At 47.2% G+C, this 26,689-nt stretch overlaps 1 protein-coding gene across 1 annotated transcript in view; it reads right to left on the minus strand.

Annotated features, from left to right (window-relative positions):
- The window catches only part of DSTYK (dual serine/threonine and tyrosine protein kinase), a 49,298-nt gene that overhangs the window by 10,423 nt on the left and 12,186 nt on the right, over positions 1 to 26,689 (minus strand). The window contains exons 2-9 of the mRNA XM_049634468.1: positions 19,821 to 20,206; positions 8,414 to 9,083; positions 4,359 to 4,591; positions 3,872 to 3,955; positions 3,068 to 3,244; positions 2,318 to 2,447; positions 1,416 to 1,572; positions 832 to 964 (exon numbers count right to left, since the gene is read on the minus strand). Of these exons, the coding sequence (XP_049490425.1) occupies positions 832 to 964; positions 1,416 to 1,572; positions 2,318 to 2,447; positions 3,068 to 3,244; positions 3,872 to 3,955; positions 4,359 to 4,591; positions 8,414 to 9,083; positions 19,821 to 20,206 (1,970 nt within the window). The remainder of the gene's footprint in view (positions 1 to 831; positions 965 to 1,415; positions 1,573 to 2,317; positions 2,448 to 3,067; positions 3,245 to 3,871; positions 3,956 to 4,358; positions 4,592 to 8,413; positions 9,084 to 19,820; positions 20,207 to 26,689) is intronic.

The raw sequence follows: 26,689 nt of genomic DNA on the forward strand, positions 1-26,689 counted from the left end.
GAACTGTGAGATTGTGACCTGAGCCGAAGTCGGACACTGAACCGACTGAGCCACCCAGGCACCCCTCTATGGAAATTCTTAATTCTGGTGTTCTACAATTTGTTCTCAACATGTCTTTGCACATCATGCTCCCCTAGTCCCAGACAGCTGCTCCAACACGACCAGTGTCCTTCAGATGCTCTGGGCATTACACTCCTCCTTCCCCCAGTGTGGCCTCTTCCTTCTACCAAATTTTACCCATCAGGGTATATTTACCAAACTCAAATCCTCATGACATACTCACTGACTACAAGTCTCTTAGAAGCTTTTTGACAATTAGACTTTTTTTTTTTTTTTAAGTGAGCTCTCCACCTGAAGTGGGGCTTGAACTCCTGACCCCGAGATCAAGAGTCACACGCGCCACTGACCGAGCCAGCCGGGGGCCCCTGGCAATCGCACCTCCTGATATCCCCTTCTGGTGCTTAATACAGGCTCTTGGACAAAAAGGAGTCACTGATAAATACTGGCTGGTTAAACGACAAAAACTGGCTCATCCCTCGAGAGCGAAAAAAGGAGGAAGAACAGCAAAGTTATAGGACGCTTTTCTGCTCCTCCGCGTAGTCTAGGTTTGTACCACCATCACCAGAGGTGACGGTGGCGAACCGGCAGCGTTCTGGGCTGAAAATCAGACTCTGAGAAGTCTGTGAGGTTTTTCCGGATTGGGGTAATCAAGCTTGACTATTCCAACAACGTGTCGTGAAAGCTAGAAGGCCCGGACAAACAAGGAGGGTTGACAGGCCGGGGAGGACCCCGTGGCTCCGGCTGCGCGGTCACGCCCTCGCCCCGCCTCACCTTCAGCCCGGTGTAGAGGTCCCGGTGCAGCCTCTCCATGATGAGCAGCACGGCGATGCTGGAGCCGCCGCCGTAGCCGTAGTCGATGACTGAGCCGTGGAGGTCCACCAAGCGCTCGTGCTTCGGCAGAGACCTGGTGGGAACGAGAGAGGCCGCGGCTGCCGTGCTCCGGTCTCACCCTGCACAGCGTGCCGCCACGGGGGAAAGGATACCCCAGGGACCACCCTCAGTCCAGGTCCAGGGGGACCGGCCCTCGGTACAGAGGAAAGGGAAAGACAACGGCCTCCAGTGAGGACAAAGCGTCACGGAATCTAGAGACGGACAGGCCGCAAGGACTAAGGAAGAAGTCCAACGGGAGACGGAGTCTATGAGAAATCAGGATGGCGGGGAGAGGGCAAGCAAAGCCACTGAAGGCCTGGCAGAGAGCACGTGACTGGAACAAACCCAGAAATACTGTCCACGACACCCTGGGGCACAGGAATGGAGAGACCAGGGACGCTGCAGCTCTTGGTACAAAAGTCGTGTCGGCTTCCGGCTTCTTCTCTGGATCTTTTCCCACAGGGATGAACGACAGGAGAACCCACCTCATGTAGTGAAACTCCAAAGCCAGGTCATTCCAGTGCTTCTCATCCGGAGGGACGACCGACTTGAGGGCACACGGGAAGTGTCCTCCCCAGTTGTCACACAGGTACACCACACCGTACTGGCCCCGGCCCAGTTCCTGACCCAGTTTAGGTTTACCTGTGAAATACAGAGACAGGGATGAGGCAGGAGGAATGGGAGCCTGCCTCTTGCTCTTGGGGTTGTGGGTTCGAGCCCCACGTTGAGTGTAGAGGTTACTTAAAAATAAAACCTTAAAGACTGCCTATGAAGAAAATATATACCTTGTTTAAGAAAAAAGGAAAAAAAAAAAGGATTCTTAGACACAGACCTAAAAGTAGGAAGTTGTAATTCTGACAGTACTGGAAACTAGTAGAAAGTACCCTAACTGGTCCGATTTATTTATTTTTTTAATGTTTATTTATTTTTGAAAGGGGGGGAGGGGCACAGAGAGAGGGAGACACAGGATCTGAAGCAGGCTCCAGGCTCTGAGCTGTCAGCACAGAGCCTGACGTGGGGCTCGAACCCACCAACTGTGAGATCATGACCTGAGCCAAAGTCAGACGCTTAACCGACTGAGCCACCTAGGTGCCCCCTAACTGGTTTGATTTAAATAAACCTGTCATGTCACCTGAACTATACAAATAGCGGGACCAGGGGCGCCTGTCTGTCTAAAAAAAAAAAAAAAGTTAAAAAAAAAAAAAAAAAAAAAAAAAAAGAAATGGATTCTGTAACAAATAGTGGGACCAAACAGACTTTAGGGTTTCAAAAACACATCAGTGGGTGCTTAGGTAGCTTTGCAAGGAAGCAGCGTTAGAGGTAGAACATGCGAACGCCAGGTATCCAGAAACTTCTCCCAATTTACTTGGGAAAGACAGGGACTCACGATGTAGCAAGACATCCTGTAAAGAACGGCTTTCCAGAGAAAGGCGAGCCAGGCGGGGGGCATGATCCTTGCGAACCTTCAACCAGAGATCTTCTGTTTTCTCCAACCGACCTGAGTGGCCAGCTTCTAGCTGGAAGAGAAACAGAAAGAAGACACGTGACTTTCCCAGTCCCTAGTTTGGCTTCCTCACCTATTATATGGGGACAAAAGTATTTACCTGCTGAGGACAACTGAGAGAGTTACCCAAGCTGTGCAGAACATGGCTCCAACACTGGCATCCAGGGAGCTCTCGATAAATAACCACTCTGCCTCCTGGATGCGCCATCTCCACACCCTCCCCTCTATACACACGTACACACATGTGCACGCGTGCACACGCACACACACACACACACGCACACTCTGAGGGGACAAGCACATGTCACATAACTGTGAACCAGTGTGAAAGTTACAAAGTCATCCTCCTCTGTGACTCATTTCTAAAATACTAAATAAATAAAATTCCTACCCCTTGATTTTCATTCCTCACTCGGTGAAATGGGGAGAAATTAACCGAGTTCCCTTCATGTTCCCAAGAGTTAGAAACATCTCCACGTGAAAAATGTACTGATGAAACTTCCTATAACATGATATTATCCTTTAACATATAGGAAGAAGACACACTGATGATTTTAGAAAAATTACACGCAGAGCAGTGGGCAAAATATTGCTCGACAGGTAAGGCTCTTCTCTCTCTTCCGACACACGCACCTGCCGCAAGGAGGCTGCAAAAGCCTCGTGAGAACTGTTGAGTCGGGTCCGGAACTGGCTGCAAATGCTCTTGGCCAATTTAGAGGCACTGAGGCTCTCGATGGCTTCCTGGGCCACCTTCCTCTTCCATTCCAGTGTGATGGCGGGTGGGCTCACCCACGTGATACGCTGGATGATCTGCGGGAAGAGAGGAAGAACATGCAAGGGTGGGGACAGGAGCCACCAGAAAGAGCCAACGCCCTTCCCCTCTGGGCTACCCACTTGTTAGGAGCAGGCTAGTAAGAAAGCAGCCACGTGAAGGCCAAGATTCCTCTCCCATTCCATCTACCTCATAATCAGGGCTCAGACCAAAGGAAAGCATCAAAGAACACTAGGCCTAGTCTACGGGCTCACAAACCCTCACTACATACAGTCAGCGCCGGGGGCGCCCGGAATTCCCTTTCTGAACTCAGTATGGAATAAGAGCCACATCAAATTCCAGAAAAGAAACCACACAAATGGCCTCTGGCAGGAAAGCCTGATTCTGAGAAAACATTTCGGCTGGGGAGAAAGGAATCTGAAGAAGCTAGTGAAGGAGAGTCTTACGGCTGCATAAAATATTTAAACGCACCATTCTCAAGCGTTAAAGTGGCTCCGTTCCTAATTATCTCAGAGCTGGCATAAACCAGAACTGTCTTGGACAGGCAAATCGGGACAAACGGCCACCTACCTACACCAACAGAAGATCCTAGACATCAGCTGCTATTGGTGACTAAGGTTCTGAGCCAACCAGGGCCAGAGAATGTTTCTCTAAGCAAGCCCCACCTGTTTGATTTGCTCCCACAGCATCCTTGTAACCGAGGACCCTGAGTGAAACGTAACTTCGACGTGATAGGCGGCATTTAAGATCTGGAAGAGAACACACAAACCAAAGTCAATATGCCCTGAGCAGAGGGGCTGATTAGAAAATGTGATAAATAGTATTTACTTAAGGCAGGGTCCAGTTTCAAGGTTCCCAAATAGACCCATCGATACGAGTGCAGAGTCGACGCAGGTGCATCATCGGTTCTGCGGCTCTCTGGGCCCCTTTCCTTCCCTCTTCACCTTCTAGCTCATCACCCAAACTGCGACTGTGCAGCTCACAAGCCCCTCTGACAGGCAGTGCTCATGTGACGGAAAAGTTCAATATAATTCAAAGGGGATGGGCAGAGGGGTGAAAGGGCAACTCCGGGCTAACTTGAGGCTGGGTTTCTGTGTGGTGTCTGCTTTGTGCGTCACCTGTGACACGGTATCTTGGCCATTCTGCGAGTACCTGTTTGAGATAATTACTGGTGATGTGAACTGAGACATCCTGGGACTTCTCCAGGCTCTGCAGGCACCGTTCCAGGGTGCCGACGAAGCTCTCGCGCAGGTAATCCACTGAGCTGATCAGCTTGTTCGCCACCGCCTGATTAAGCCGGGAGATGATGAGCTCCTGTATCTGTCGGATGCAGCATTTGATTTCTCTGGTGCCCACTGGCTCTCCGTTCTCAGGGACAATGACATCTATGGAGGCAGAGAAAGAAGCCAGTGGGCTGTGAGAGGAAGGGGCAGGCACTGAGAATAAGGGCCTCCCCCAACCAAAGCCGAGGAGCTACCAGCACGATGGCTGTAAAAGACACGGCTGGCTGACGAGCTCTGACCTTCAGTATGATCCGGGGCCATGCGACCCTCTACTACTCAGGCATCTAAGAATACTGAGAAAAAGCAACTGTGTCTAGAACGAGCCCATTGATTTTTGTCAGCTTTCATGTCGCATTTATAGGAGGAGGATCATTTATTGAGTGCAGACCATTTGACAGGCACCATACTAAGTATTTTATATATGCAATCGAATTTAATACTCACAATAACCTTGTCAGGTGGGTATTTTTTTTTTAATGTTTTATTTTTGAGAGGGCATGAGAGGGGGAGGGACAGAGAGAGAGGGAGACACATGATCAGAAGCGGGCCCTGCGCTGACAGCAGCGAGCCCGATGTGGGGCTAGAACTCAACAAACCGTGAGATCGTGACCTGAGCCGAAGTCGGGCACTCAGCTGCCTGAGCCTCCCAGGCGCCCCTGTCAGGTGAGTATTATTGGTCACATTTTACGGGTTGGGAGACAGTCTCAAAGAAAGGACAAAGGCGGCACCCGGAAGGGTACGGTGCGGTTAGGAAGTAATACGGCTAGCATTTGAACCCAAAGCTCAGGGACTGCAAAGCCTTTGTAACCTTTCACACTGCCTAGTTCCTGGAAAAACCCGAGAGTCGGGGATTCAGCACTGATCAATTGCTAGATAAATAAAAAGTAAAACTGGAACACTGTCACCATCCAGCTACCTCCCAGAATCAGAAATCTGTTTTGCCAGCCAGAGGACAGAACTTAAGAGAAGACAAGTTACCTGCAAAAACTCCACTCCTAAAAAGGCACTCTCATGTCTACTGTGGGAATTTAAATCGGTGCTACCTCTTTTGGAGGAGATCCCATAACATCTAACAAAAAAAATTGTTTTTAATCTATCAGAATTTTAAGCTAACCAACAAATCAACAAAATCACCTACATTCCCTTTGACCTAACTATTCTATGTATGTAGGTATTACCTTTAAAAAAAAAAAAGGCTTTTCTTTAATACATTTTTCAAATGTTTATTTATATTTGAGAGAGACAGGGAGAGACAGAGAGAGAGAGAGAACGAGTGGGAGAGGGGCAGAGATACAGAGACAGAATCTGAAGCAGGCTCCAGGCTCTGAGCTGTCAGCACACAGCTCGACGTGGGGATCAAACCCACGAACCGTGAGATCATGACCTGGGCCAGAGTCAGACGCTTAACTGACTGAGCCACCCAGGCACCCCAAAAGTCTTTTCTGAAGTGTGTATGCCATATAGCCAGCATACCTGCATTACCTTTATTTAAACAAAACAAAACAAAATGGAACAGAACAAAAAAACGGTACCAGAAATCTGGTTCCCCAGGCCAGCTGGTAAATCTTCTGGCCTCTTCTAAATTTACTTATTGCATCAAGGGTCTCCAGGAAGAACTTAGAACAAGGTTAAGTAGTAGCCATGCAAGTCTCGTCTAACACACAGCCGAGTACGGAAGTGGCTTCACAAATCCATCATGCAATTAACAGAGCCAGACGTCTGATCTACATGCTCCCAGTTCCCCCTGCGTCTGTTGAACTAACCACCGCTTCCCAGGCACCAAACTTGGTGTACTTGGCACCTAATATACAGTCAAATATTTCACGGTCTGCCCACCTTTACCAAGGGCTCTGTGCCACTGGCACTGATGTGCCAGCTTTGTTTCGGTGAGTCAGAAACCCTCCTAGCATCTCCACTGCAAGTCCTCCCTACGGGGGGAATTCACCAAAGACGTATCTTTGCTCATCTTTAGAAAGACCTGTAAGAGATAAGGCACCTGTGTTTGCTAGGGTCAACTCTATGTCCTTTGTATAAGCGTGACACGGCCGTATACCATCATTCGCACGCTCATTCGGGCTCTGAAGAGGTACCATCCACAGACTCTGTGTTATCTGCTGCAAGAGATGTCAAAATGTTATCTAGAAGAGGCCTTGAAGGCTAGGTAGGATTTGGAAATTCCCAAATAAAAGACATTTTGGGTTTAGGGCAGAACAGGAGCAAAGAAAAAGTAAAGGAAGCATATGGAGGACAGCAAGCAGTTGAGACCAACTGAAATAGAAATTACAGGAAGGTGCACATTGGGAAAGAGGAAGAGGAAAGTCGGTCAGACTTTGGAAGATCTTTAACACTAGGCTCATAAGTCTAAACTTAGTCTGTAGGAACAGGGAGCCGCGAAAGATGAACTGGAGAAAGGAGAGAAAGATGTCCGGGGGAGCAACAGGTAACAGTAGTTCAGGCAGACTACAGAAGAGGCAGCAGAAAAGCAAAGGTAGATATGAAACAGGGACGAAGACTCGTCAGGACCCGGCGGCAGACCGGATGCAGGACGAGGGAAAGCAAAGAGCCGGAGACCAGGCTGAGCCTTGGGAGCCGGTTATGAGGACGACGGTGGCGGCAGCAGCCAGAAACAGATTAAGAAGCAGGAAAGCATGGAAATTAACTCAGAAATAAGACCGTTAGATTCAAATTCTGCCCTTACTCTTCAGTAGCTATGTGACCTTGAGCAAATTACTTAACCTGCCTGAGCCTCAGTTCCCTCATCAAGAAGATGGCAATGTACAGAATCCGCAGGGAGACTGGAAAAAAAAAAGAAAAGGAAAAAGAAAAGGAAAAAGAAAAGAAAGGAAAAGAAAAGAAAAAAAAACTGATGCTAGCTCTCACATAAGAAATTCTGATTGGGGTGCCTGGATGGCTCAGGCAGTTAAGTGTCCGACTCTTGTCTCGACTCAGGTCATGATCCTGCACTTCATAGGTTCGAGCCTTGAGTCGGTCTCTGTGCTGACAGCACAGAGCCTCCCTGGATCCTCTCCCCCTCTCTCTCTCTGACCCTTCCCCTTTCACGTACGCCTGCTCTCTCAAAAATAAAGAAAGAAAGAAAAAGAAAAGAAAAGGAATTCTGATTAATCGGTCTGCAGTGCTCTGCGGTGGTATCGAACATTTATGTTTTCAAAGAGCCTCCCAGCAGATTTGGATGTACAGCCGGGACTGAGAACCCAAAGGGTAACTTGCAAACGACTTCCCTTTAATGAACAGGTGGTAGGGCTCACGTTCCTGCAGGGAGGTCCACAGACCAGTCAGTATGCAAGGTCAGCCACACCTAAACGTCAGCCCCAAAAGACCTGACCCATCACCGTGCCCCAATTTTCTTAACAGCCATCCATGAAGAATGGGGCTTCCAGAAAAGCTGAAAACAGGACTTTGGGAAATCCTCCTGAGCTGGGTTTCGGGAGCAGCCTGGAAAGAAAATGAGATCACGACACACACAGAAAGGACCAATAAGGAAGCATGGGCCATGCCGAAGGTTAAAGCCAAGGTTAAAGCATGACTTAGTAACATTCTTCTCCAGAAGAATTCTTCTCCACTAACATTCTTCTCCAGTTGGAGCTCTTCTCCAGCTCCATCAAGGTCAAGGGAATACAGACACAAACTGGAGATTAAAGAGCACTATTAGGATGAACTTACCAGAAGCTGGACTGCCAGTCCTGGGAAGGAATGACAGCGGAATCTTCCAGGAAGGCCTCTGAGAACAAGGGAGGCCACTGTGGCTAAATGATTTAAGGTGGGCTCCTGCTAATGACGGTTGGGTAGATGAGATCCTCCTGAGTTTCCTTTGGCCCTCAGAATTAATTGGCTCAATTTCAGGTTAGCAAAGGGTTAAAGAATCCTCTGGTCCCAGTAGCCCACGCCCAGCTCTCTAGGACCTACCTTTAAATTCCATGTTGGCAGCATCATCCAGAAGTTCCTCCTTCATGGTGTTCAGCGTCTCGACAATCATGTCCTTCATTTCCTCCTGCTTTCGGTTGGCAATATTCATCAACGATTCATACAACTCATTTTCCTTTTTTCGAGTATACTCCAGACGTTTGGGAGTAATCTGCAGGTCCCGCTGCATGTCAAAGGCCTGGTTAATAAAGATGTCAAGGGAGCGGCAGTGCACCAGATTCAGGGCCCTGGCCGCGTCCACCAGGCGGGTCTGTAGCACCTGGTGAGAAAACGTGCTCAAGTGTCTCAGTTTCTCACTTTGTTCCACCAACATGCTCTGAGCTTTAGTGTCTTGGCCAGGAGCCCCACAGTTACAGTGACTGCTGCTCAGATAGCCCAGGCCAATCAGCTGATGATGGAGCGGTGACCTTTCGTTCTCCAGTCTTCTGGTAGAGGAGGCAATGATCTCCGAGCCCAGCTTCGGCACTTTGAAAAAGAATACGGGAAAGGAGAAATACTTTCGGATTTCCTGAAGCTCTCGCTCATCCCTCTCAGAGAGTTCATCTTTGTGGAGTGCATAGGTTATCACAGGCAAGAAATCGTTCACCAAGTCACCCAGAACATCCACTGCAGGCCGGAGGCCTTGGCACGGTGCTACCACAATGTCCACTTCCTAGAAGGGGAAGGGGGGGGGGGTCATATCAGCACTTCAGGGTCAGAACCAATCCTTGCCTCCCCTGAGTCCCACACTGAGACCAAAGTCCAGATCTGTGATGGGCCAATGGGACTTCGGTACGCCCCCATCATTTGTCCAACTCCTTCCTGGGTTACCAACACTCCCTGGTGCAGCCTGTGCAGACAGGCACTTGTCTAGAGAGAGAAAGCAGTCAGTAGAAAGAATGGCCGTCTCTTTAGCCACTTCAGAAAAAAGAATTTAGTTCCTGGCTTCCCTCGTTGTTTGGAAACACCTATAGATACCCTCCGAAGAAGGAGTAACACAAGTAATGGAAGGAGAAAGAAGTGCTGTGGAAATTATCAGCTCAGGAGTGAGGCTGTCTGGAACTTTCCTCCCACTCCAGTCCTCGCTCATTGCACTTGCCCAACCTTTCAGAGCCAGCTAACTCCCAGACCAACTCCCAAGCGGGCTTCCAATCTGCCTGTGTACTCATGTCATGCCCTAGAGAGTCCTTCCTTGAACATAATCCCAAGCACTCTCTACTTCTCCTTTCCTTAATGTTCAACACATTTATACTTTATTTTTTGAAAACCCATTTTCCCTATTAGCCTGTCAACCCTTTGAGGGCAGGGACCATGTCCACCTTGTTCGCTATTGTAACTCCAGTGCCTAACACATGGGCCTCAATATTGTTGAGTCAGTCAAGCAGCAAACTAAAAACCAGGTTTGGCCAACATCGTTACTGTCCTATTCTAAAAGTCTGCAGGTATCTCAAAGTCTTAGCCACCTAAGTCTTGGTAATACCTTCATTCTCATGATCACTTGGTACGACAAGACTGAGGTTTGCCTATCCAGTATTTAGCCTCTGCATTATTGGGAAGGCAATGGTCTTTACAGACAAGGTGGCCAATAACAGGGCGGGGCTTTTGGGAGAACTCTTTAGAGGGGGTTTGACCCTCCCAGGAAGCACGCTCTCTGGCCTCAGCCTTCTTGCCAGTGGCAAGATGACGTCAGCCCGCAGCCCTAAGGCAAACCTGAGGGTAGAAGCCAGCACTGAGGATGATGGAGCAAAAAGAAACAGGGGGCTTGGGTCCCTGGCGACCGCAGAGCCGCCACACCAGCCTAGCTTCAGACTTCTTTCACGAGGGAAAAAAAATTAACCTCTATCTTGTTTAAGCAAGCCCGTTTTTCAGATTGTCTGTTACATGTGATTGAACCCAGTCATAACGGATATACCCAAGATGTTAAAGTGAGTTTCAAGCACGAGCTTTGGTTTAGAAACAAACGTCTACAGGTCCTTTCCTAGCCAACAGTTTTTGTTTTGTGTTCTACTTTTTTTTTTTAATTTATTTATATTGAGAGAAAGAGACAGCATGCGCACATATGTGCGTGCGTGCGAGTGGGGGAGGGGCGAGGGGAGAGAGACTATCTCAAGCGGGCTCCAGTGTCAGCAGAGTCCAATTCGGGGTTCGAACTCATGACCCCTGAGATCATGACCTGAGTCGAAATCAAGAGTCAGACACTTAACCGACTGAGCCACCCAGGTGCCCCTGTGCTCTGCTTCTTTCCTAAGGATCCTGAGGCAGTTAAGAGCATATATTTCCATCCACTGCACATGCTGCTTTTCTCTATCTTTGAAACTGTCTACTCTGCCCGGCATCCCAGACCTAAGGGTCAACCCGGAGACTCATGCCCATATCACTGCTGCAGGCACACTAACTCCCGATGTCTTCAGGGATCTGCAATTCCAAATCAATCCTCCACAGAATTCTAGCACATTTGACAGAGTTATAAAAGAAGTCAGCGCGAATCTGCTCATTTGTGCCCTTAACATTTGTCAGATGTTGCAAATTTACTTCATCTGAAATGTAAAAGATATGCAGTTGTTTATTTTCTTTCAGATTGATATTCTGTTTTTATTCCTTACCTGACTGAGCAGCAGGCATTTTTGATGAAAACATTTTTAAATAAAAACCTGGGACCTTTTAAGTAGGAAAGGACTAGAAAATGCCAGCCTATTGTCTCTTGTACTCTGTGTGTGTGTGTGTGTGTGTGTGTGTGTGTGTGTGTATCTGTGTGTGTGTGTGTGTGTGAGAGAGAGAGAGAGAGAGAGATCTCCCATCTCCAGAAAAGCACAAGGTCTCATCTTCCCCAGTAAATAACTAGTAAGTTTAATTCACAGATGGGTCACATAACTGTTATCTGGCTGGCCGCTGTGAACTCCCTTAAAGCTAAAAGTGCTTTTAGCATCTCACCAATTATGATTTGAGCAAACACTAAAAATCCACCTACTTTCCATCTAAGCCTAGGTCAAAAAGAAATCTGCTGTTTCATCTATGCCTCGAAATGCAGGAAATGTCTTCTGGTTGGTAGACTAGTCTGACACTCATCACACTGTTCCAAACAAACCCCCTTTCACTACCCTGAGTCACACTGCTACAGCATGAATCACTTCGTGAGGGCATATTCAAAGAGTGGGTAAGAACTTGTAAGGCTGAGAGCAGAAGACATAATTGCCTGAATGCCAGCATTATAATACATAATAATTTAATAATGACGAGAAGAGAATCCCAAGGAATGAAAAGTTATAATAAGGTAGAGAATTATAGGTGAATATGTTTTTTCAAATAAATATTTTAAACTTGCAAACCTTTCTTAAACATATACATTTTTAAAGCTATAATCCAATCACACTTATTATAGGAATATTATGAGAAGAAAGCCTAAAGTAGGAGTTCTTTAGAAAGTCTTCTAAGCTTTCAGGAATCATTTTCTTTGCTTGCTTATTTCAAGGGTTTTCTTAAAATTCTAAAATCAATGTCTATTTGAAATGTCCATTTTGGGGGTGCCTGGGTGGCTCACTCGGTTAAGTGTCTGACTTCAGCTCGGGTCATGATCTCACAGTTCGTGAGTTCAAGCCCTGTGTCGGGCCCTGGGTTGACAGCTCGGAGCCCGGAGCCTGCTTTGGATTCTGTGTCTCCCTCTCTCTCTGACCCTCTCCTGCTCATGCTCTGTCTCTCTGTCTTTCTCTGTCTCTCAAAAAGAAGAAACGTAAAGAAAATTTTTTTTAATGTCCATTTTGTATATGTAAGAAAACCGAAAGCCGCGGAGTCCATCTGCACAACCAAAATCCTTCTTAGGAGAGCGCTGACTTTGTGTGCTCAGAGGTGCAAATTCTTTTTTTTTTTTTTTTTTTTTTTTAATGGATTCTGGGCTTTCTAATGGTAGGTGCTGCCCGGTACGCTGGCACCTAGAAAGAAGGTGTCCGCTCCTAAATAGATGTTGTATGAAATGAAAATGGATAGAAACCAAGTACTGTGCTCCTGCTCCTCGATTCCCCAGTGAGCAACCTCGCCCCGTTGGTCTCGCTGCGCCATCGTGGCTGCTAGAAGACAGGCAAAGAAGAGCTGCGGCCTGACGTCCTGGCAGAAGCACATACTAGTCTAGAACGTGCTATGTGATTCTGTGACACTTACGGTGAAGGGATGACTCATCCCTGACAGTTATAAACAAAAAGGGAAGCCAGCACTGTCTCCCGGAGACAGGGAGTGAAAAAAGTAATAATTAATACAGAGAGGAGGAACCAGACCTGTTCTGGGCCCTATTATGGCCACGTGAGAGGGAGGTCTGATCTCGGGCTGTTCCCTGGAAGCTGTCTTCCTTCCTAGCACCTCAATCAGTGCCTGGCGCTTCGCTTCGTGAGCATCCAATAAACAAACGTGGAATGGATGGATGAACAAATGATGCCTTCACTACTCTTCAGTAATCATGTGTGAAATCTGCTGTCTTTCAACCCGTATCCCACACATTTATCTGCAGTTGCTGTTTGCCTCTACTCTAAGAATAAAGCAGTGAGTAAGTGAGCATTTTGCTCCTAACTCGATCAGGGGAAAAGAATCTCAGGGAATCATAAGAGTATCCCATAATTCCCACTGTGAGTCACAGTGAATTCCTAAAGAGATTTCTCTTGTAGAATGCATTCTGCACAAATCTACAGAATCTGCAGAAGTTGGTATATTCACCATCAATCTTCTTGACAACATTAAGAGAATGAACAGAAAGGAGGTTGCTACCCTGCAAACACCAGAAGTGACCTCTTAGGTTTTATCTTTGATGTAAAATGACATTATCTTAAATGCCAAGAAGAAATTGTTCAATCACTGAAGAAGCCTGACCACTTCCTAAGAACACTGGCTCTTACTGGGGAAGACTCCTTAATCTATGGTTCATGGCACATCACGGAAACTCAGTTCTGGCCGAGGAGGAGTATATTAACTGATGGTTCAAACAGAAGACAGCCATATACTCAGGTAGGTCGCAGATGTCTTTGCTTTCTCTACAGTTCTGACCTCAGGTTCACATCACACAGAAAAGAAGTACACAACCGACGTGGCCTCGACCTCAATCCCTGTCCCTGTGTTCTATCTACCTTTACCATCCGTTCTCCTCCCCCGCCATTCTCACAGGACTGTTGAGAGATTTTTCCTGTTTGTTTTCACACAGGATGATTCCTCTTCATCTTTATATGGTTCCAAGAACGATCACTCTTACATGTCAATTACATATTAAGGAAAATACCTCTCTATCCTTGCTACATTATAGAAAATGCCTTGCTGAAGATATACTGAGTAGCCTCTGTGCAATCTGCCTGGCAGCTGTATTCAACAGTGATCCAAACATCCAGTACCATAGATACAGATAAAAGCAGGAATCTGGGGGCACCTGGGTGGCTCAGTCAGTCGAGCGCCTGACTCTTGTTTTTGCCTCAGGTCATGATCCCAGGGTTGTGGGACTGAGCCCCACATCAGGCTCTGTCCTGAGCTTGAAGCCTGCTTAAGACTCTCTCTCTCTCTCTCTGCCCCTCTCCCCTGCTCAGGCTTGCTCTCTCTCTCTCTCTCTCTCTCTCTAAAATAATAAGCAAACAATAGGAATTGGAAGCTTTATTGTCTTGTCACTACATTCATCAAAGCAGAGAGACAAAGTAGTAGCAAGAGGAAGAGAGAAGAAGGAAGGGAAACCTTTCACTTCTAACTTTGTAACTTTACCTTTTGTATTATTTACCTTTTAACAATTTCTTTCTCTTCTTTCATTACAGAAGTATTTCATAATGACTTATGAAGAACTTTGTCTCTAACTAGAGCAGGATAATAACTGTAAGTAAGCTGGAACCAGAGTGACTTAGGTTGGACAAGAGGAAGGAGTGCCAACATGGCTGTCAGGGAAAGGACTGGTAACTGACGGGGAGAGAAATTCTCTTCTCGAGGACACTGATTAGGACACCCAGGGAGGAGGGGACGGACGGATGGTGTGCCAGACACTGTGCTAAGTGCTTGACACACACCCTCTCATTTAGGCCTCACACCAGTCCTCAAAGACACGGACTGTCACCCCCACCCCCTTGCCAACGAGGGAACCAGCACAGCCACACAGTTAACTGACAAAGCCAGCAGGTAAATCCAGGTCCGACAGACTACAGAGAGCATGTTTAAGCAGTTACCGAAGGTCCACTGTGTGTCGGGAACCGTCCGGGCTGACGTTGGGGAAGTTCTGAAGGAAGGATAAGGGATGGACAAGGTGACTTTAGGGATCCTAACAATCCTAGTTCCTGGGTTAAAAAGTATATCCTACCAAGCAAAGGCTCTGCCGTGAGACAATCCTCAGGGACTCAACTGAGATGCCAAGGAAGGAAGTCAAAAAGAGTATTTTTAATAACCCCAACTGTCTGCTGACAGTACTTTCGGCCTCTGAGTCTCTGAAATCCCCACCCCAACCATCCTCGACTCAAAGTGAAACACGCAGAGCTCTTGGTGAAAACACAGAGGGAAGCCTCCGGGCCAAAGAAAGAGGTAGACGGGATCCTGGAAAACAGGTGAAAGAGGAAGATGAAGACTATAATCTCTGGCAGATTTTCTCCCTAAGAGCTAACCCCGGAAGGCCGCAAATTGAAGCGCTGGTGGTGATCTGAGAAAACACAGCCTCAGACTCAAGCCGTTCTTTTTCCTTTTTCAAGAGCATGGAAAAAAACCCAAAAGACCACAAAAAGCCAACCTGCCTCTAAACCACCCGTACCCTTACCAGGTAAATTAACCTGCAGTAGGTGTCTGCGGGTCTCTTGGCTGAGAGCCACACGTGTTGGATGGCTACGGCCCACTACATATGTCAGCGTGTGTAGGGGAAAGGCACGAGACAAGCTAAATAGGATGAGTACAGGCTCATAGTCTGGAAGGAGTTTATACTTCACATCTGCCTGAACCTCCGATACCCTTTATTAATGACACTTTAGTTCTCCTTTCTCTTTGCCCCATAAAATCATGGTTTCCTTACTGTAATTCTCTCTTGAGAGTATCATTCTCCCCCTCATACGTATTAACCCCAACTTTGGGTCTTTTGCCTTGGAATGGCCATTTTTTAACCTAATTCCACATACTATCTCCTAGTCCTAAAAGGTATCTTCTTGCCCTCAGGACCTTCACCCGGCTTTCTTTGTGACTTTTTACCAATTCACCGCTATTTTTCCACCTAAAGACATTCAGGAGAAGATATGGTGTCTAACCAAAGGGAAGCAACACACAACAAGTTGAGTTTTATAAGGCACCATCATAAACGCCAATGACTAGACAAAAATTTGAGAGAAGCTGATTTTCCAGCAACACTGTTTCGTAAATTTGGACGTTAAAATTTTGCTAGGAGCCTGGAGCCTGCTTCAGATTCCGTGTCTCTCTCTCTCTCTCTGTCCCTCCCCTGCTCACACTCTCTCTCTCAAAAATAAATAAACATTAAAAAAAAAAATTTTTAATAGATTATGCCCATTGCTAGCTGCTGGCTGAGGGTTATAAAGAGAAAACTTTATGACTCCAACTGGTTAGAGTTAAAAGTAGTGAGGAAAAAAAAAAAGGTCTACTTGCAACTCATTAGAGCTTGCCTAGAAACATTAGTCTACCTCAGTTCCCTGAAAGATACCCTACCAGACATCACCCTGAGCCAATGGCCATGTCAGCGTGTGGCAGTCTGGCTGCCAGGTGACAGGTACATTCATCCAAAGGGTGGGGACACACAGGCCAGCAGAATAACTGTCAGTTCTGTAAGTGCCACCGTAAGCGAAACGCCACAGCCAGGCTGCAGCAGTCCCGGCTCAGACTCAGAAAGTTGAATCATTTCAGCTCCTTTCTACTCCTTTTCTCATAGGTGTTCACAGGAAAAATACACACACACACTCCAGACTGAGGAAACTCTGAAGCAAACACCCACGTTCCACTGGACTTGTAAGAGAAGGTGGTAGTGTACGTGCCAGAGAGGGGGTAAGGGTGGGGAAGGGGAAGTCTGTACGTGGAGACAGATCCAGTGAGCATGGCGAATGGTGAAATACGTCGCCAACTGGAAAGGACTATGTTTTAACACTAAACGAGGTTACAGAAACTAACGGCTTGACTCTGTTCCTCTGCTGCTGAATTATGAACTGGGAATCTCAGGGGACCCAGAGCTACAAAGCTGGGAATACCAAACACTAAGGGGCCGCGTGGGTCAGCATATTCTGGAACAAACTAAAAACGGCTAATTTATGAGAGCTTTAAAGTACCATACTAGAAGAATGACCATTGTATACAAGGGTAGGGGGAAATTCTGCCTTGATAAATTGACAGTTGAAAATGAACATCTCATTTCCCCTAATTCAATCTTGGTTTCCTTGAGCTAAGTGCTTCCTTTCTTTATCACCCTCTGCAAAACCAAATGGAAGGGCTGTTTAGAGCTAACTCACTGGTCCCAAAAATAACCGGAGCTAAACAAAAGAAAAATCTTTTTCACTGGCACAAAAATCTTCAAGGTGGCTGTGAACTGCTCCCGGCAGCAAGCTCCCGGCACTGAGGCCCGTGAATTTAATGAAGACAGGAATCCGACCACAGCGGCGGAGCAGGCCGGAGCTCCACAAAGGCAACTAAGGCTTCTCTGAGGCACAGCATCAAGGGGTTCCAAACTTAGAACCGTTGGGGTCCGTTGCTATTTCTACATCAAAACCACTGGAGACGAAAGCAGATCCGGAGAAACACTGGCTAAGGAAGCCTCACAAACCACATGAAACAGAGCACAAGAGCCTAGAGAATTCCTCAAGACTGGTGAAGAATATTCCTCAAGAAAGAAAATCCGTATTTCTGTTGTGCAGAGAGAGAAGCTGATCTGGTGGCTCGACTTCCCAACCAAGTGACCTCCTCTGCCGGTACCTCAGTTGAGGTCTCAGCACACCGCGGGGGCGGGCAAGGGGGGCTCTTCTCAGGAAGATGAGTGCTCAGACGTGCACCTGGGGAACGGCTCTCACTTTCCTGTCCAGTGCTCGCTTGAAGTACTTCAATTCATGGCACAAAAATGAGCATTAAAAATTAAAGCCAATAAGATGAAGGGATCCAGAGAAATCAATCAAAGAACGTGCCTCTCCCGCACATGGCTTTACTCACATTCCCAGATTGTTTTTTAAAAGGCAAGAACAGGGGGGGCGCCTGGGTGGCTCAGTCGGTTAAGCATCCGACTTCAGCTCAGGTCACGATCTCAAGGGTTTGTGAGTTGAGCCCCACAACTGGCTTTGCGCTGACAGCTCAGAGCCTGGAACCTGCTTCGGATTCTGTGTCTCCCTCTCCCTCTGCCCCTCCCCTGCTCTCTCTCTCTCTCTCTCTCTCTCAAAAATAAACATTAAGAAAATAAATAAAAAAGAAGACAAGAACAGGAAGAGAATCACAGCCTGGCCGACAGCAGTTATACCAGCCATCTAACGGTATTTTTTAAGCTGCAGGTCATAATGTAGCACCTCACAACATCAAGTTTAGTAGGTTTCTGTCATCATTTTTGCTAGATGAAATCAAATAGAGGAGAAGATAACAGTGTGTTTTGCAAAAAGTAAAAGTATTCTTTCATGAAATTTTATGTCAATATGTATACATATATACACACACACACACCCACATATATGTACTAGGTCTTGATATAAAATGTTATTTCTTTTTTTTATTTTTTTTAATGTTTATTTATTTTAGAGACAGAGAGACAGAGCACAAGCTGGGGAGAGAGCTGGAGACAGAATCCGAAGCAGGCTGCAGGCTCTGATCTGTCAGCACAGAGCCAGATGCAGGGCTGGAACCCACGAACCACGAGATCATGACCTGAGCCGAAGTCGGACACCCAACTGACTAAGCCACCCAGGCGCCCCTAAAATGTTATTTCTTACGGTGAATGAAATCCTTCACGTATATTTTAAGTAATGTCTACACTCAATGTGAGGCTCAAACTCACAACCCTAAGATCAAGAGTAGCATCCTCTATTGACTGAGCCAGCCAGGTGACCCCAGTGAATGAGATTCTAAGAAATTCTGAGAAAGTCTGAAAACCACTGAGCCACTGGAACCTGAAAGAACCAGACCAGGCCAGTATATCACAGAAAGACTGTGTATGGCTCAAGTATTCGTGAACTGTGAAGAAGGTTCGCGGGTCAACTGAGCAGCCTCGGTCAATAAACAAGGATTACCGTCAGAGCTACCATCAGGGTCCTCCAAGAACCCTCTCGGCAACCCTGGAGCTAAGGATCGCGAGCTCTCCGTGTGAAAACAGAGGAAAGCCGCTGCCGAAACTCAGCTCAGAGAAAACGCTGGCTTGTGCACACAGCCCCTCTAGCATTTATCAAGATAAAAGAAATCTGGTCTCTGGAAGGAAATGAGATGACACTTTCTACTTCTGAAGTCTCAGAGGCCATGGTCACAACCAAAGGACTCATTCATTGACTAGAAGATCAGGCGTTTTAGAACAGGGGTAGGTAAGGTGGCTACGAGAAAGCAGCAGCAAATTTCCTAGTCCTGCTAGACTAGCCCTTCCTTTCCGGCACAGCTGACCAACGTGAAGAGACTCTCTGTTCTGAGCAGGTCTGCATTCTTTTAATCTTACCCACTCCTGACCCCTGACAGAGTCACCTTCTTTGCCGAGCCTCACTCGGTCTAATCAGTCAGCCCAGTCCTAGCTAGAGGGTAGCAGAGGAAGCCAGCACAAGAGCTGAGTCCTTCCTAAGTGGAGACAGGAATACCAGATAGTCAATATGATCTGTCGGAAGATGCTCCAAGAGGTGTAGCCCTCTCTCGGGAGTTCACTTCAAAAGAGAAGCAAAGACGTTCTTCAGATGACGGGATCTCCGTATCTCCTTACACTGAGCCAGACCTGCTCTCAGGTTCCCGAGTTCCTTAGAAAGTAGGAGACGTGGCCTGTCCCACTCAGTACATAATGGCCAGGTCTACGGAAAAACTCACAAGATTCTTCACTTGGCCTCGGCTCTAATAAGAGCGTGAATAATCTATTACCTTATCGTTCCTTTTAGAAAGGGATTCTGGCAACACCTTCCAGCTGAGAAATGAAAAAGGATTTCTAGCCCTGACCATGGTTATTCTGTGAAAGCCTGAGGTGCAAGTAGCCCATTCCTTCTGTGGCAGAAAAGGAGACAGGGGGGCAAGGAGAAAAGTACATTGTGCAGGGGCTTGCAGCAGGGTAGCAGAGGCAGGGATGGGCACTGCTGTGGCCTTGGCTTTCAACTTCCCAAGTTATGTGCTCTATTGGCTGATGCTCAGAGCCCAGACTATAGAGGGCCAAACTACTTTCTGAGAGAGCTCAACTACAGGAAAAGCCGGGGTGTGTGTGTGTGTGTGTGTGTGTGTGTGTGTGTGTGCGCGCGCGCGCGCGCGCGCCACTGAAGGAATACGAGACGGGTACCTGTAAGAGGGCATGGTGCATCGTCACCTCCAGTTCGGCTAAAACATGGGCAGCGTCCTCACCGTCCTCTTGGACCTCCAGGTCCTCCTCGGGGATGGTCTCCCAGTTGCCCTGGTGAGCAACCAGCGTGTGCACTAGTTCGTACTGGCCCGGGAGTGCCAGGCTGACCCGAGTCTGAGTCCCGTAGGTGAAGCGGAGGCGCCGAAGCTTACAGTTCTCCTCGCTGCCCAGCCTGGCGGGAAGCACCCGCACCCCCAGCAGCAGGTTCAACAGCTGACACTTGACATTACAGTCCTGGCCGAGGATCAAGATGCAGGGCAGGCAGTCCACAATCTGCTGGAGGTACTTCTCTTCCTTAGCTGGAAAGGCAATGCAGCTCAGCTGGCCTGGTTGGGGAGGGGGAGGGTGAGAAGGAGAGTACAGAGACACAGTGAGGAGGGGTAGACAGAGACTCGCACAGAGACCCAGTCAGGACGGCCGGACCCTAGGGAAGAAGTATCTCAGAAGCCCTTGGTTGGACAAGACATCAGGAAAACATCTCAATCAGAACAGGCTCCTCAAATATCAAACAGAAGTCCCCTCCGTGGTTTGTCCCCAGAGCAGGCATCTCTACCTAGAAAGGTGGCAGTGACCCGATCCCTTCCCCTTCCTTTTACATCCAGTGGAGGGTCAAGGAGTATACAAGGACTCAACCACAATCACAAGATCACTGACATGACAGAGCCAGAAAGGATTACACTAATCAGGATGGGAACCCAAGGAGAAACTGTACCTGAACATGTGAAAATGAAAACCTTTGTGACAGAAGACCGAACACTTGAACGTAAGGCCCTTTTAAATGTCTCCACCATCTGCAGTGTTAGCTTATCTTCCTCATTTATGACATATTTTATAACTAAATGTGTGAGCTAATCTTTACATATACATATATCAAAATGCAATGTTATTCAAGTTTGCCGAAGCTCCAGAATCTTTTCCAGTTCGTCTCTCTGATGGCGGGTGACGGCATCCCAGCTGCCAAGTCATCTGTTCTCTCAAAATTTCGGGTGCTCAGTTAAGATCAATATCGCCTGACCAAATCACATTCCTTCGGTTTATGGATGGCGAGACTTCGGTTTATGTTCCTAAAGTATGAGAGACCTCTGCCTGGGAAAAGGAACCAGAAATTCATCGACCTGAAACACTCAGACTCTGAATGCAATCATTCCAGACTCGGGTGCCGGTGCCCGCTCCTGCCTAGGATTCAGGCAGCCCCTGCGTTTGTTCAGAAAGGCCCGGACCCTGGGTTCTTAGGCTGTAAGAAGGCTGGTCTCTGGACAGCCACACACACCTTCACTGAAATGTTGTATGGTACCAGCTGAAAGGGATTCGCTTCAGTCATCTCACCATGAGCTGTTGAACCATCCATGAGCTGTTTACTTTGTTCATGTAAGGGAGGTCTAATTTGTTTAAGAAGCACTTCTACTTCGGAATGTACCTGTCCCATTACAAATCCTCAAACCTCCTTCTCTTCCACAAATGGCACCACCAAAAGGTTTCAAGAAGTCTGCTTTTACCCAGACCCCTCTGTGTGTCTCATTAGGCCCCTCCTTTCATGCGTGTCTCTAAGACCAGCACCTGCTGGACTGACTGTAAGTCCAGCCTGCACGTGTACATCAGCAACACGGGACTCCGAGACAGGGAAATCTACTCTCCTGGGAAAGAGCTGGGTTGCTTTGAGAAAAAAGGAGTGGTGACAGAGTGCCTAATTGTGTGCAAGGTATTTACCAAGCACAAGAGTAACATACCAGCAAGGGGTCTAGTCTTTTTGATCCACAATCTAAAAGCAAGGGGAAGGGGGGCCTGGCTGGCTCAGTCGGTAGAGCATGTGACTCTTGATCTTGGGGTTGTGAGTCTGAACCCCATGCTGGTGTAGAGATTACCTAAAAATAAAAAGGAAAGGAAAGGAAAGGAAAGGAGAAAGGGGAGAGGAAAGAGGGGAAAGGGGAGAAGAGAGGACAGAAGGGGAAAGGAGGAGAGAGGAGAGGAGGGAGGGGAGGAGAGAGGAAGAGAGAGGAGGGAAAAGGAGGGGAGGGGAGACGAGAGGAGGGGAAGGGAGGGGAGAAGAGGGGAGAAGAGGGGGAGAGGAGGGGAGAGGAAGGGAGAGGTGGGGAGAGAAAGGGAGAGGAGAGGAGGGGGCCTTGGTCAATTGTTTGTGTGACCACCTAGCAAGTAGCAATGGGCTAGTCCTGAGTCCCTTCCTATCTTGTTTTATCTAAACAACACTTATCATGGTCAATTCTAGTTATCTGTTTATAGTGATCATAAGCAGGAAGGGCCATATTCTTCTCTGTATCCTCAACACCCAGCACAGTGACTGACTCCTCGTTAAGTACTCTGGCTTATGCACTTGCTTGCTCGGTGTAAGAATCTATTTATTGTGGGAGAATTATCTTCAGAAAGCTGTAAGCAGCTCCAGCAAGTACTCAGAAAAGTCTAGTACCATGGTGAATAGTTTAGGGGCAACTGTTATTCCTAAAAACCTTCATGTCAACATGGAGACTGGACCTGGACAACAGAATAAGGCCGACCCGTTCACCTCACAGAATTTAGCTCCAGTGGTGTCCGTCTGAGCCGTGAGAAGGATAGATTCGCCAGCTAGAGTCCCTCTCACCCACACTTTCTATCCCTTCCTCTTTCCCAAGTGCTGCTCGGATTCATAGATAGGTGTCCAGGTGAAAGTCCACACCGACAACCTTCGTAACTCCTACAACAAAAGTTGACACATAATAAAAAAAAAAATAAACCTAAATGAGCGTGGAGAGTGGATAAAACCAACCAAATGGCTGAACTAAAACCAACTCATCACTTTTCAGGACCAGAGGGAGAGATCACAAAACCTCTGAGACAAAGGGCCAACTATAGGAGAGCCAGTAAAACATGCTCCATCAGCCAAAACCACAGGAGACACACCCCGTTAATCATCTGACCCAAATTATCACCCTCCTCCCCAATCTCTGTAGTGACACAAACAGCCACCACAAATAAACCAGCTAGGGTCAAACCACCATAGACCACTGCAGTGGGAGAGGGGGCTGGTGCTGAGCCCAGTTCTAATATGTGTTTCCAGGCACTCTGCTGGGCTCTCCGTGCAACTAGTGGACTGAAGAAAAATCTTCCATGTGGGTCTCGCCATCTGTTTTTCAACGCGTCACTATTCAAGCCCTTTGCTTCTGCCACTACTCTAGCTTTTTCATTGATCGCTGACACAGGTGTACCACATTTGAACAAGGGCACGGACAGAAACAAAGTCAACCCTAGATCATTTCACAACCCGCCTCTCTCGGCAAAGGGCTCCGGAGGGAGGAGTGTATCCCAGGCTCCGCCGCTCACTAGCTCGGTGACTTTGGCAATTCACTTGAGTTTCCTCGGCCTTGGATATCTCATCTGTGAACTCAAAGAGCCGCATGACATCATCTCCAACATCCTTTCCAGCTCCAAAAATTCCAGGGCGCCATCAGGTTTTAACGGGTCAAAGAAGACCCACTGAGGGGGATGGGTGGTTGGTCTGGTTGTTTTATCTGTGAATTGAATCAGGCAAGCTCTCCCTGGACTAAGATAACTGCAGATCAAAAAGTTGACTAAACTAGCCAGGGGTTCCGAGGATCTATGGAGAGTGCATTTTTAGCAGCGAAGGAAGGAGGAAGAAAACCGGCTTCAGAGCGGGAGCAGCTGTCTCACTGACACTTAAAGGACTTCTGAGTTAATCGGGTTCTCTTTTGTAATTAATATAACAGCATCTGCATATGGGGCTGCCAGAAGGGACCAGCAGGACTTCTCAGCGGGAGCACATTAACCCTGCCAACGCTAGCTGCAGGCAAATTCGAATCAAATTGTCTTAAGTGCAAGCCAAGGCTCTTACTTCTTTTCTCGATGCCTCTTAAATACAGATCGTCTTGGTTAGGGTTCCTTCTAAACACAGGTTTCCACCTGGAAGGAGGACAAGGAGAGGACCTACAGTAGCAACCCATTTGGTTTATTTGTTTGCGACAGTGAATGGGGAGCAAAACAGACCACCCCAAAATATGCCTCTCTGGCATTTATTTTAAGCCGGCTATTTAAAAATAAACAGCAGACACAGGTGAAGCTCTCTGAAAACTGAGTACAAGTTACCCTTTTGTAAGAAACATTTACATTTACAGCCGTAGGAGGGAAATCTCCATTCGCAAGGGCGGCTCCCTCTCTGTACCAGGAAGACAGAGATGAGTCTACATCTCTAGAAACTCTTATCTTAATGCAGAACAAACGTTTACCCCGTTCACAGTGCTTCTCTCGGTGACCTCCCAGGACGGACTCCCCGCCCCCAACGTCTTTTGTCTGTAGCTGGAGATGATGTTTAGGGTGGTGGCGTGGGCCTTTTTGGAGAGTTTTTCCTTGCTCCCTCCCACGTACATGGGAGGTATACACGTTATACACGGTATACACGGGAGGTATACACATTTAAGGTGTTTGCTCTTCTCCTGTTTATGTGTCTTTTTATCTCAGGGGTGTCTCGGCCAAGAACCCACTAGAGCAGAGGAAAAATTACTTTCCTCCCCCACAGTAACACTTACTAAGCCCTTTCTAAGTACATCTCTTTATTTACTTCATCATGTTTAATGCCCACAATTCTACCAGACAAGGACCATTATTATCCCCATTTATAGATGAGGAACCAGTAGCGTAAAAAACAAAACAAAACAGAGCCCACGTTTCTCCATTTATCTAAGCAGACGAGAGATGGTACACAGGACGGTCCAGGAGCTGGACCTACGTCTCAGGGGGTCAGCTCAACACCTGGTAATAGACAGTGACCTTGACGGATGGTGGAATATGCCATCCCCAAATGTGCCACTTTGACATAAGGGTGTTTTGAGCTCAAGGCATTTGACACACGGCACTATAAGAAGGGCGCTGTGACCTCCCCTTTTTCTTCCTGAAAGCAGGAGATAAAACCCCCATCTGGAGGATGAACTCGCTATACCAGAAGGAAAGCAACGTTCTTATCACCAGAGACCTGGAGTCAAGGCCAAGAAAAATTGGTACAAATAAGCCTTGTTAGCCTAACCCTTATCTACCACTAACTGCTCTAGCCCGAGCTCCTCTGCCTTGTCACGTTTTCATAATTTACTTCTTTTTGTCCAATTCAGTCTATATATGCTCAGCTCTGTTTCTTTGGCCCTTCAGCTCTTGTGGGGACTCTCATGTACATGGAAAATGTAATAAAATGTGTGCGTTTTTCTCTTGTGTACCCATCAAACATCGGTTTAATTCCTAGGCCTGGCTGAAGACTCCAGAAAGACAGAGGAGAAATTTTTCCTCCCCCAGACCCACTACATTTTTCCCAATTTGGGGCCAAACACAATTTGGTGATTGCAGGACCCCGATTTAAAGAGGACTGACAGAGTCTCTCTGAAAACTGCCCCAAATCAGGAGGAATAAATAAAGCCCGTGGGGGAAAAACAACAGTAACAACGCAGTGTTACCACTAGCTGGTACACGCTTTTAAAGAGAGTTGTTATTATGCCGGAGGTCTCTAGAGCCCCTTTTCTAAAAGAAAAGGTAGGTGCTTTTCAGAAAAATTTGTCATGCTCCTCTTATCCGTTTGGATTATTATCCTTTATGTTTCAGTTTTGGACGATGATAAAAAGGGAGAACTGGAGGGAAGAAATGCTAATGACCTTTTTACGTCTCTAGTGACCCATTAGGAGAGACACTTTATTTGAATTGTTTTTGGAGTAATGGCAAGGGATCTAGGTCAATACTCGCTCCTTGCCTGTCTTCCATTCCCATCACTAATATACATACACTCAAGAGGTTAGCGAAGGCCAGGGAAAGGGGCAGTCCATGGCCAAGGTAGGGAAGGCACTACATGGAGGAGGCGAAATGGGCTCTACCTTCACCTTATATTATTGCAACTCACAATTGCAATACTATAATCGCCACCAAGGTTGCAATTGGCGGGGTTGGCGGGGCTTTAGAGTGAATTCAGGTCTCAATAGTTACTACTGCAATCCTTGCTCCTGGTACCCAAGGATCTCCCTCCGCTGGGTAAAGTGTTTTTACCTCACTTTCAGCATCGAACTTACAGTCGTCTCCAAAAGTGAATGACATACACGGGATTTTATGGGAGGATTTAATAACCTGCTGAGGCAATCAGTGGATCCAAATCTGCATTTCCACAAACAAGCAGTGAGGCGTTTTTATTTCTTAGGAACTGCGAGTGCCAAGAGCAAAGGACAAATGCTAAGTTGAGAAATGAATGTTATACAGTTTTCCACTACCATAAATTCTAGTACAAGCGCCAAGGTATTGGGCTACAAAAATCCCAGGAGCGGAGAGAAAGAATTCTGTCATGACACATTCATTTATCACTCCCAAACAAGCTCTGACCTTCAGTTCAATTTAAAGGATTCTGAATTACAGAGGAGACATTAGGAACACAGGAGAATTTAAGGAAAACGTACGCCTAGGTAGTCTGGTCTCAGAATCTTCAAGACCAAACGGCACAAGTACATTGAGGCTGGAGAAAATGGTTTTTGGAGATGAGAGACTGAAATGTTCTCGAGCAGCCAAAGCTCTTGTTGAAAGCTGAAAAGTCAGGCTGGCAGAAACGTCAGTAAGTTATCCTACCTAGAGACCACGTTGAGGTCTCTCTGACAAGATTTTTTCTTTTTTTTTTTTTTTCATGTTTGTTTATTTTTGAGTACATGACCAGGGGAGGGGCAGAGAGAGGTGGAGACAGCATCCAAAGCAGGCTCCAGGCTCCAACCTGTCAGCAGAGAGCCGGATGTGGGTCTTGAGCTCATGAGCCATGAGATCATGACCTGAGCCAAAGTCGGACAGTTAAC

This window comes from Panthera uncia, chromosome F1 (genome assembly GCF_023721935.1).
Source record: "Panthera uncia isolate 11264 chromosome F1, Puncia_PCG_1.0, whole genome shotgun sequence".
Taxonomy (NCBI): Eukaryota; Metazoa; Chordata; class Mammalia; order Carnivora; family Felidae; genus Panthera; species Panthera uncia.